This window comes from Oncorhynchus kisutch, linkage group LG22 (assembly GCF_002021735.2).
Source record: "Oncorhynchus kisutch isolate 150728-3 linkage group LG22, Okis_V2, whole genome shotgun sequence".
Taxonomy (NCBI): domain Eukaryota; kingdom Metazoa; phylum Chordata; class Actinopteri; order Salmoniformes; family Salmonidae; genus Oncorhynchus; species Oncorhynchus kisutch.
The window spans coordinates 57,320,912-57,332,553 of record NC_034195.2 but is presented as its reverse complement, the minus strand read 5'-3'; the positions used below and the strand labels follow the sequence as shown (position 1 = coordinate 57,332,553).

Here is an 11,642-nt window from a genome sequence, read left to right as displayed (position 1 = left end):
TTTTGGACCTCATCGCTTTTGGGGGGGGGAAATTATATTTTATTTTAGTATTCTTTCTAAAAAAATAAAAGAATATTGGTTAAAACTCGGGCACTTTTTTTAAGGTGCATTTTCTAACCGGTTAGGTGCATAATCCTAACAGGGTGGAACATAACAAGGTGGACATTTGGAGCCCAAATCAGCCATAGCTCTGTGAGTGAGCAAGATTGAGCTAGCAAGATTGAGCTAGCATAATGGTGAACACTTGGAACAGGATTCTCTATCAAACATATTTTAACGTTTTGAAATGTGGTTCATTTTCTCCTTTAATTTAGCCTAGCAGGGTGGACATCATCGACAAAAAGATACAACTAAGGGTTTATATTTATGTACCTTTTTTAAACCATTGTTTTCCCACCGAATAAATGATGATACTTCCTGAATGTGGTGTCGTTTTAGAGAGAGGGGTTTTCTTAAATGGAGAATTACAAAAAACTAACAGGGCGGAAAGTGATATCAGGGACACAGAACATTTTTGATAAAATAAATACAATCATGAAAAAATGTAACTTTTGATGAGAGAATTTTAACTAGGGGTGTGTTCGTAAATTCAATCTGGAGTGCCAGAGTGCGCTCTGGGCGTACGTAAATTCAAAATAAAATGTATTTATAAAGCCCTTCCAACATCAGCTGATATCTCAACGTGCTGTACAGAAACCCAGCCTAAAACCCCAAACAGCAAGCAATGCAGGTGTAGAAGCATGAAGCAATTCAGAGAGTGTTGTCAGATTGTCCGTTCTAAACTCAGAGCGTTTCGGAGCGTTCAGACCACACCGGACGCTCTGTCCAGGGACTAGGGTTGTTCGAGCATTCAGACCACACTGGACGCTCTGTCCAGGGACTAGGGTTGTTCGAGCGTTCAGACCACACTGGACGCTCTGTCCAGGGACTAGGGTTGTTCCGAGCGTTCAGACCACACTGGATGCTCTGTCCAGGGACTAGGGTTGTTCGAGCGTTCAGACCACACCGGACGCTCTGTCCAGGGACTAGGGTTGTTCGAGCATTCAGACCACACTGGACGCTCTGTCCAGGGACTAGGGTTGTTCGAGCATTCAGACCACACTGGACACTGTCCAGGGACTAGGGTTGTTCCGAGCGTTCAGACCACACTGGACGCTCTGTCCAGGGACTAGGGTTGTTCGAGCGTTCAGACCACACTGGACACTCTGTCCAGGGACTAGGGTTGTTCGAGCGTTCAGACCACACTGGACGCTCTGTCCAGGGACTAGGGTTGTTCCGAGCGTTCAGACCACACCGGACGCTCTGTCCACGGACTAGGGTTGTTCCGAGCGTTCAGACCACACCGGACGCTCTGTCCAGGGACTAGGGTTGTTCCGAGCGTTCAGACCACACCGGACGCTCTGTCCAGGGACTAGGGTTGTTCCGAGCGTTCAGACCACACTGGACGCTCTGTCCGGGGACTAGGGTTGTTCCGAGCGTTCAGACCACACTGGACGCTCTGTCCGGGGACTAGGGTTGTTCAGAGCGTTCAGACCACACCGGACGCTCTGTCCAGGGACTAGGGTTGATCCGAGCGTTCAGACCACACTGGACGCTCTGTCCACGGACTAGGGTTGATCCGAGCGTATTGACCTCAGCTGCAGTCAAGCACCCACGATAACGTTGGCTTGCTGGCAAGCTACTTCCTGACACAAATGAGAGTACACCCCACTTTGACCATTCTGTACAGCACTGATATATCAGCTGATGTAAGAAGGGCTTTATAAATACATTTGATTTTACTCGCCCTAACAGAGCTGTTTAGGCTGTTTGCATGTTATCCAGAGCGTTGGTGACTGTTGCTGGCACCAATTTAATTACGCATTTTTGCCAACGTTTACAGGCACCGGCCATATTCAACAGGTGTCGAGGGTTTGTAAATTGACCGGTTACTGTCCTGCAGCTCAGAAGGACGACTATCTATGATGTGTTTGGGTGGTTTAATACATTAACCAGGCTGAGACAGTAATTAGCACTACACACAGCAGCAGCTTGTTTAGGATTGTGCCTCTGGAGGTTCAATTAACATGTTTTATTCAAATATTAGCACCAAACACTATTTAAATCATTTAATACAGCCATTTCAGTGGAAACACAAGATTAAATGACATCCTGTTTAGTTTTTAGAATGTGATGTCATGTAAATTAATAGAACTATCTTAATGCACTGCTTATAACAGTTGAATTCAGAAGTCATTTTTTCTACAATGTTCAAGTTTAGCGCTTTGATTTCCAGTAAAAGTGATGTACATTATCCCATCTGAATATAGAATATTAATTATGGAGTCAACATCTCTTTGCCGTTAACCTTCCCTCCTTTTATAAATTGGAGAATAACTAAAGAAACATTTCATTTTATTCAAAAGATAAGTGGATGAAAGCATGTCAGTTTCAGACCAGAGAAGAGTAGCTACTGAACTTCCTACCACCCTCTAGTGGTCACCTATAGTAACTGAATATGATTACAAGTTGACTTTTTCTTGCCCCTTGGAAAAATGAGTCAAGATGTGACATTGAAAATGACTTGGTAGAGCATGACGCTTGCAATGCCAGGGTTTCAGGTTCGAGTCACATGGGGAGAACCAGTACGAAACTACTGTAAGTCGCTCTGGATAAAAGTCTTAAATTACAAAAATATGTGAAGAACACTTTGCCAAAGTTACTTTATTACCAGGTAGGGTTGTTACAGGAAAACAGGGTTCAATATCTTCATCTAATGAAATACTTCAGAATGATGCTATTAATATCCATATGATAACGTCCAATAGTATGAGTAAACCTCTTAACGTAGGAAGTTGTAGTCTAGTGGCTGCCAAACTAATGCCTGGACATTGTAGTCCAGTGGGGGTTGTAGTCTAGTAAGCAACCTTCCCAGCAGTGGACATAACGACCAGTACGCCGAAGGCTTGCAGGTAATGAAGTCCAGATGCTGTTTAGTCGTCTCCTCCACACAGAGACAGCATGGCCTTCTGGTAATCCCCCTTAGTGTGCTCCTGGAGAGGAGAGAGGTACAGGGTCAGGTTAGGGACTGGCAGGGGGGGGGGGGGGGGCATCAGGATTAAAGGCCTAACAGACATGCGGAAAATCTCAATGGCACTCTTTCTCAAAACCCATTGGAGGAGAAGGTCAGAGGGGAGAGACCTCTGGCTTTTCTCCTCCAATGGGTTTGGAGGAGAACGTGAGGTGTATGCAACTGAGATCTTCCCATAGAGATATGAGGAGGTGGTAGAGTAGGGTGGTGTTACTGACAGATTGTCTGGAATAGAGACTGTTAGTTTTGGCAGGTATTGATGTGGTATATTATTGTAGAGATGGTCTGGAACAGACACTTAGTGTGGGGAGGTGCTAGGGTGTAAAGGTATATTGTTGTAGTGTTACTCACAGAGATGGTCTGGAACAGAGACTTGCCGGTCTGACTCTTGAACTCGGTTCTGATCTTCATGAGGTCGACTTCACAACGAGACACCATGATCCTCGTCACCACCTTCTCCTTCGCACTTTTACCCTGCAGATTAGAAATATACTGATTATCAACCTGCAGATTCTAAATATACATCATATTATCACCACCTTCTCCATAGACCCTTTACTCTGCACAGAGGAGAGACAGTAAACAGGCTAGTAGTAGGAGTACCAGTACTCTGCACAGTACCCAGGCTAGTAGTAGGAGTACCAGTACTCTGCACAGTAAACAGGCTAGTAGTAGGAGTACCAGTACTCTGCACAGTAAACAGGCTAGTAGTAGGAGTACCAGTACTCTACACAGTAAACAGGCTAGTAGTAGGAGTACCAGTACTCTGCACAGTAAACAATCTGAATGTCTCAACACTACATGGTGTAAACTGACTGCAGTATTCCATGTACTGTTCACATCTTATGCAAGTCCCCCAAATTAAAACTAGTCAAAGAACCAGGAATTTATCCATTTATTCATTTACCTTCATGGCCTCTGCAAGTCTGCTGGCAAAGTACAGCGGTTTGTTCTCAAAACACTCAACTGTAACAGAGAGACAGAGGAGCTCAGAACCTGCTCATTAGTAAGGAACTCCTCACCTGGCTATCCAGGCCTTAATTGAAAGGGAAACTAAACCCGTAGACACTCGGCACTCCGTAGAATGAGTTTGACCACCCTGGTTTAAAGTAATGACTTACCGAGTGTCAGGAAGGACTTCTCCAGGTCTCCTTTCACCTCCTTCCTGATGCTCTCCTGCATGTCATAGGGACTGTAGCTCTTATACCTGTCAAACACTGGAACAACACACATTCAGACTGTCTTTTACCTGTCAAACACCTCAGGGCGACAGGGATCCTTTAACATCCACAGACACCGAACATTAATTCAGCTCATGTAGCTGGTATATGCTTATAGTCTCTGTTAGTCAGTCAGGCTTGTCCCTTTCTGCAGGTGTCAGGCTTGTCCCTTTCTGCAGGTGTCAGGCTTGTCCCTTTCTGCAGGTGTCAGGCTGTCTGGTATACAGTCATCAATAAAATACATTACTGTGTAGCAGTCTTCAGCGACCTGGCCAAGGCTTGCGACACCATCAATCACCACATTCTTATCGGCAGACTCAACAGCCTTGGATTCTCAAATGACTGCCTCGCCTGGTTCACCAACTACTTCTCTGATAGAATTCAGGGTGTCAAATCGGAGGGCCTGTTGTCCGGGCCTCTGGCAGTCTATGGGGGTACCACAGGGTTCAATTCTCGGGCCGACTCTTCTATGTATTTCTATATATATATATATATATATATATATATATATATATATATATATATATATATATATATAATCTCAACGATGTCGCTCTTGCTGCTGGTGATCCTCCTCTACACAGACGACACCATTCTGTATACATCTGGCCCTTTGAACACTGTTAACTAACCTCCAGATGAGCTTCAATGCCATACAACTCTCCTTCCGTGGCCTCCAACTGCTCTTAAACGCTAGTAAAGCCAAATGCATGCTTTTCAACCGTTCGCTACCCGCCCGACGAGCATCACTACACTGGACGGTTCTGACCTAAAGTATGTGGACAACTACAAATACCTAGGTGTCTGGTTAGACTGTAAACTCTCCTTCCAAACTCACATTAAGCATCTCTAATCCAAAATAAATCAGCTTCCTATTTTGCAACAAAGCATCCTTCACTCACGCCGCCAAACATACCCTCGTAAAACTGACTATCCAACCAATCCTTGACTTCGGCGATGTCATTTACAAAATAGCTTCCAATACTCTACTCAGCAAATTGGATGCAGTCTATCACAGTGCCATCCATTTAGTTACCAAAGCCCCATATACTACCCACCACTGTGACCTGTATGCTCTCGTCGGCTGGCCCTCGCTACATATTCGGCGCCAGACCCACTGGCTCCAGGTCATCTATAAGTCTCTGCTAGGTAAAGCTCCGCCTTATCTCAGCTCACTGGTCATCATAGCAACACCCACCCGTAGCATGCGCTCCAGCAGGTATATAACACCCACCCGTAGCACGCGCTCCAGCAGGTATATCTCACTGGTCACCATAACACCCACCCGTAGCACGCGCTCCAGCAGGTATATCTCACTGGTCACCATAACACCCACCCGTAGCACGCGCTCCAGCAGGTATATCTCACTGGTCACCATAACACCCACCCGTAGCACGCGCTCCAGCAGGTATATCTCACTGGTCACCATAACACCCACCCGTAGCACGCGCTCCAGCAGGTATATCTCACTGGTCATTCCCAAAGAAAACACCTCCAGCTGCCGTTCCTTACAGTTCTCTGCTGCCAATGACTGGAACAAATTGCAAAAATCGCTGAAGCTGGAGACTTATATTTCCCTCACTAACTTTAAACATCAGCTATCTGAGCAGCTAACCGATCACTGCAGCTGTACATAGTCCATCTGTAAATAGCCCATCCAATCTACCTAACTCATCCTCATATTGTTTTTGTTTACTTTTCTGCTCACCAGTATCTCTAGTTGCACATCATCATCTGCTCATCTATCACTCCAGTCTTAATCTGATAAATTGTAATTACTTGCTACTATGGCCTATTTATTGCCTTAACTCCTCACGTCATTTGCACTCACTGTATATAGACTTGTTCTACTGTGTGTGTTTATTCCATGTGTAACTGTTGTATGTGTCGTACTGCTATGCTTTATCTTGGCCAGGTCGCAGTTGTAAATGAGAACTTGGTCAACTGGCCTACCTGGTTAAATAAAATAAATATGTCGTCTCTGTTAGTCTGTCAGGTATGTACCTTTCTGCAGGTGGGGAACACTCCTCTCTGACATGATGGAGATCCAGGTGGCCACATCGGTTCCTTTCCTCTTCACTCCAGCATCATACAGGGCCTGAATACCATATTACACATTACTAGAACCTTAAACATACAGGCCCTGAAGACCATATTATATAACATCTATTAGATGGCCTTAAACATACAGGGCCTGTATGGTATCACTAGACACCATCATAAAACACTATTGTAGTGAACCGTACTCAGCTTTTCAAACTGGAATCATTCATGTATAGATCTGGTTGATGTATCCATGGTGACAGACTACTAGACAGGACAGTATATTGTTCTTACTCTGGCATCTTCATCGATCTTCTCATAGTCCACCACACTGCAGGGTTCTGCCCTCTTGGCCTGTCAACGGATAAGATTAGAACAGGATCAAAGATCAACTCAATAACATAAATTACTGCAGTCGTACCTGCACCAGGGATAGTTGGGGTTAGTTCGGGTCAGGGATGGGGTTAGTTCGGGTCAGGGATGGGGTTAGTTCGGGTCAGGGATGGAATTCAAGGTTTTTATCCACCGGCCCGCCGGGCTAGTCGACTAATTTGTTCTAGACCTGGTCCAAAACCTGTGTCATGTGATATTGTAAAAGACAGTTTCTCTAGCCAGCAGGTTACTCCAGCACATTTTCTACTAGCCTGGTCTAAAAAGAACTAAGATGGCCTGCGGCTAGTATTCATCCCGTGTTAGGGTCGTACCTGCACCAGGGCCAGCAGCAGCTTTGCGAAGTCTCCCGAGGTGTCTCCAGCCACATCCTTCTCCAGATCCTTCTTGAACACTGAGGAGATCGAGCAGAGACATTCATACTACAAATGACAACATGATACATCCAGCCACAAGACTAAAACTCCGTGGTCTAATGATGTACTAGGTAGATAGACCTGCTGACGGCAGCTTTTAGACACAGTAAGAGAATTTTATCTTATAAATTTAGCTCTGTGGATTCACTCACGTTCCTTGTAGACCGTCTTAATCTCAGCCAGTTCTGAGGAGCTGCGAGAACAGACAATCTCTATCAGCACCTCCTCGTCCGTTCCTAGACCCTGCAGATACACAGGCATGTTGCATTACCATAACATTGTACTATAAGGTTAGGATTATATTGTAAATGTCTGGTTCATCTCCAGTGACCTTTATCCCTCCCAACTGCACTGTAGACATACCAGGAGAGGGCAGTAGAGACCACTACACAGCTATCAGATTATAATAGAGTTTGTTACTGTAGCCATACTATCAGGAGAGGGCAGTAGAGGTTTGGTTGATTGAAAGACACTGCCCAGTACCTTAATGGATCCTTTGATCTCGGAGGCATCGTACTGAGTTGTACTCTTCATCAGACCTAAGATCACAGTCTCCAACGACCCAGATAGAGCCCCCTTCAGGGCAGTCACCAGATCCTACAGGAAACAGAGCATGTTACTTAGATACAGGCCATGTTACAGTCAGAGTAACAGAACAGAAGCGACAACCCTCACAGGTGTCATGACAGTTCGCGTGACATTAGATCAGTGAAGGGTCATCTTATTGAGCCAGTTGACCCTAGTTTATCTGATTGTTTGAGTTGTTCTCCTGTACCTTCTTGGCTCTCCTCTCATAAGCGAAAGCGATCTCTCTCCTCTGGCTGTAGGTCCTCTTGGTCAGAACATTGATGATGGTCGCTTCATCCACACCTGAGGTGACATCCCAGATAAACATAACATTCAGGAATAAGTGGACATTGTTCTATATAACTAGACATTGTTCATCGAATTAAACTGATCAGTAAATCTGAATGACGAGGAACTCTTCAGTGGTTTTGCATTAATGATAGTGAACTGGCTATCCATTATACCAGTCTGGAGAGGGATGACTGGTAACTGGTTGTGTCTGCCAGTCTAGCGGGAACTAGCGAGTCTGGATGCAACTCTGTCTGCCACTAGCTGGTATGAGGCTGCTGCTACTACTACTACTGAGGAATTGCCTTGGGAACATTCCCAGTTCAGTCAGGAAACTGACTCACAAATACCACAGACTGTTGCCACATGGATACCTTTTACCCAGCCAGAGCCTAGCCAAGCCAGAGCCTAGCCCAGCCCAGCCAGAACCTAGCCCAGCCAGAGCCTAACCCAGCCCAGCCAGAACCTAACCCAGCCAGAGCCTAACCCAGCCCAGCCAGAGCCTAGCCTAGCCTAGCTCAGCCAGAGCCCAGCCCAGCCAGAGCCTAGCCCAGCCCAGCCAGAGCCTAGCCCAGCCAGAGCCTAGCCAGAGCCTAGCCCAGCCAGAGCCTAGCCAGAGCCTAGCCCAGCCAGAGCCCAGCCCAGCCAGAGCCCAGCCAGAGCCTAGCCAGAGCCTAGCCCAGCCAGAGCCTAGCCCAGCCCAGCCAGAGCCCAGCCAGAGCCTAGCCCAGCCAGAGCCTAGCCCAGCCCAGCCAGAGCCTAACCTAACCCAGCCAGAGCCTAGCCAGAGCCTAATCTAACCCAGCCAGAGCCTAGCCCAGCCAGAGCCTAGCCCAGCCAGAGCCTAACCTAGCCCAGCCAGAGCCTAGCCCAGCCCAGCCTAGCCCAGCCAGAGCAAACAGACATATTATTCTTCAACATATGTCTCTTACCCTTCGTCTTGATAGCAGTCTCTATTCTGGCAGCATCTTTGTCTGGATCGAAGTCAACCGCAGGAACAACAGTTGGGTATTTGGACTCACAGGACTGTAATATATAATAGTTTATATTAATATAGTTTAATATTAGGGACGACAGTCAAGTATTTGGGCTCACAGAAGATTCAGAAAACAATAGAGTATTGGTCACTGTACAGTAGTGGAATACTAGTACAAATAGCAGTAGTAGCAGGAGGAGTACTGTAGTTTAATTTTCTACTGGAGTTTAACACCAACATTAATACTTACCCCCACATTAAGAGACAGTTGTCCTAGAAACTCAGATACCAGCGCCATGTTGACTGTCCTGTAGAGGGGGTGAGAAGTGTTTTAGAGACAGTTCTCCTGCTGAGAACCGTGTAGGTCAATGTCCTGATCACCGCCACTGGGAGTTGGGTAACTCAGACCATCCAGAGATCTTATTGGTTCTCAGGTGATGATTACATTCTTCTAACTGCAGCGTCTCTGAACCAATCATCTCGGTCGATATAAGGCACCAAGTCCTCTGTTTATCAAAATGACTAACTAGATGTAACAGTCTGTCAACTATTATACATCCAGCCTAGACACACCCTGATGAAACACTAGCTAGCACAGAGACCTAACCTTAACCCTACAACCTAAACGCTAATGACTTCTAAACCCCAACTACTACTACTACATCTTAACCCCTACCACCACTACACCCTAACCCCTACTACTACCACTACCACTACACCCTAACACCATAACCCCTAACCCCTACTACTACCACTACACCCTACTACCACCACTACACCCTAACCCCTACTACTACACCCTAACCCCTACTACTACACCCTAACCCCTACTACTACACCCTACAACTACCACTACACCCTAACACCATAACCCCTAACCCCTACTACTACACCCTAACTACACCCTAACCCCTACCACTACCACCACCACACCCTAACCCCTACTACACCCTAACCCCTACTACTACTACTACCACCACACCCTAACCCCTACTACACCCTAACCCCTACTACCACCACACCCTAACAACACCCTAACCCCTACTACACCCTAACCCCTACTACTACCACCACCACCACTACACCCTAACCCCTACTACTACCACCACCACCACTACACCCTAACCCCTACCACCACACCCTAACCCCTACTACTACCACCCCTACTACACCCTAACCCCTACTACACCCTAACCCCTACCACCACACCCTAACCCCTACTACACCCTAACCCCTACTACACCCTAACCCCTACTACACCCTAACCCCTACTACTACTACCACCACATTCTAACCCCTACTACCACCACACCCTAACAACACCCTAACCCATTTGGCAGACAACCAGCAGACACACCCTGGAGCTTGCAGCAGAGCCCTCTGTCTCAGAGAGGTAGTACGGCTGAATCACTGCCTTCTCAGGACTGTTTATACAGAGAAAAGACTGCATTCTGAACATGCATATATTCTACTGGACATGAAGATAATAGAAACAGATACAATGCATGACAACACTGAATCTAACTTGGGTTTTAGTCCCCTACAAGCAAAAACTCACAGAGCTAGTTTTGGGATGATATAAATCCTTCCAAGAGCTAGATGAAGACGATTGTTCGATACATTTATAGTAATGAATGTAAAAAGGAATTGTCAGTTTACCTGCCTGTGCTGAAGAGAGCTGTGGTACTGTAGAATAGTCCTGGCTATGTGGCCTGGAATGGGTGTGGTGCTTAAATACCACAGGGAGGTTCTACATGTAGCTGTAGAACCTATAATACCGCTCTCTCCTTAGTCTCCACCCCTGAGTCAGACCCACAACACAAACACATTTGTACTAGAGATATACACATCTTAAGGTAGAACAGACAGCATTTTAACTACTTTATATGAAACAGACTAATCATAATATCAATCAAAAATATCAAATTCCCAGTTTATGTTACAAAATCTACTTTATAGGAAGTAAAAAAAAGAAAGAAGAAGTTATATTTCACTCAAAAATAGAGTAAGTCATTGCTGGTAGAATAGATGGATGCAGTTCAATGCATGATTAATATAATTCACCAATACATTTCTTAGCAGTCCAAATATTGCTGTTAGGTTGTAAATCACAGCTGGCCTGGTAGAATTTGCTGCCTCAATTCAGGATGCACTGTTTAAATTAACTCCATATTTTGGACAAAAACGGACCAAAGTAACGAAGGCTGGGAATGTCAATACAATTAAACTAGCAAGGGAAATGATCGCAAGTCATCCATAGCATGGCTAACAGGCTAGTTTATGTTTATTTAGCAAGCTGAAAACACGGAGCCTAACGTTAACGAGCTAACCGCTGGGAGGATGTCATTGGACGAGTGGATCAGTGTCTGCCTTTCCGTCCATATCGGTTTCCGGTGGCTACAACTACAGATGCAGGTGCCATTTGGTTAGCAAACTAGCTATGCTGATCTATTTTGTATCGATTAAATGAGAGGGCAGGCAAGTCCCCATTCAGATGTCAAAACGTGGGTTAGCACCGATGAGATATATAAACACGGTATTACCGACGTTATGTATTGGCCATTGAGAGGCGTTGAACCCACCGGTCCTTAGCACTCCCTAGTAGGAGCAGTCCTCATATTAATGAATGGAATTCCATTTCAAGTCATTGTTTCAAGGACCAAATCACATGT

General features: G+C 45.7%; 1 protein-coding gene across 2 annotated transcripts; it reads right to left on the bottom strand.

The window, feature by feature from the left end:
- Positions 1 to 2,377: 2,377 nt before the first annotated feature.
- On the bottom strand, positions 2,378 to 11,221 carry LOC109867186 (annexin A2-A). 2 transcript variants are annotated; one of them, XM_020456180.2, is made up of 14 exons: positions 11,041 to 11,221; positions 10,630 to 10,771; positions 9,221 to 9,278; positions 8,927 to 9,020; positions 7,915 to 8,009; positions 7,623 to 7,736; positions 7,292 to 7,382; positions 7,038 to 7,117; positions 6,628 to 6,687; positions 6,295 to 6,388; positions 4,192 to 4,287; positions 3,978 to 4,036; positions 3,422 to 3,544; positions 2,378 to 3,032 (listed from the first exon to the last, which is right to left on the bottom strand). In XM_020456180.2, the coding sequence occupies exons 3-14, from the start codon at positions 9,266 to 9,268 to the stop codon at positions 2,973 to 2,975; spliced, it is 1,014 nt and encodes a 337-aa protein (XP_020311769.1). In that variant the 5' UTR covers positions 9,269 to 9,278; positions 10,630 to 10,771; positions 11,041 to 11,221; the 3' UTR covers positions 2,378 to 2,972. The 2 variants fall into 2 exon arrangements, with proteins under 2 accessions (XP_020311769.1, XP_020311770.1); XM_020456181.2 differs by lacking the exon at positions 11,041 to 11,221 and having other exon boundaries at positions 10,634 to 10,702.
- Between the last annotated feature and the right edge of the window lie 421 nt (positions 11,222 to 11,642).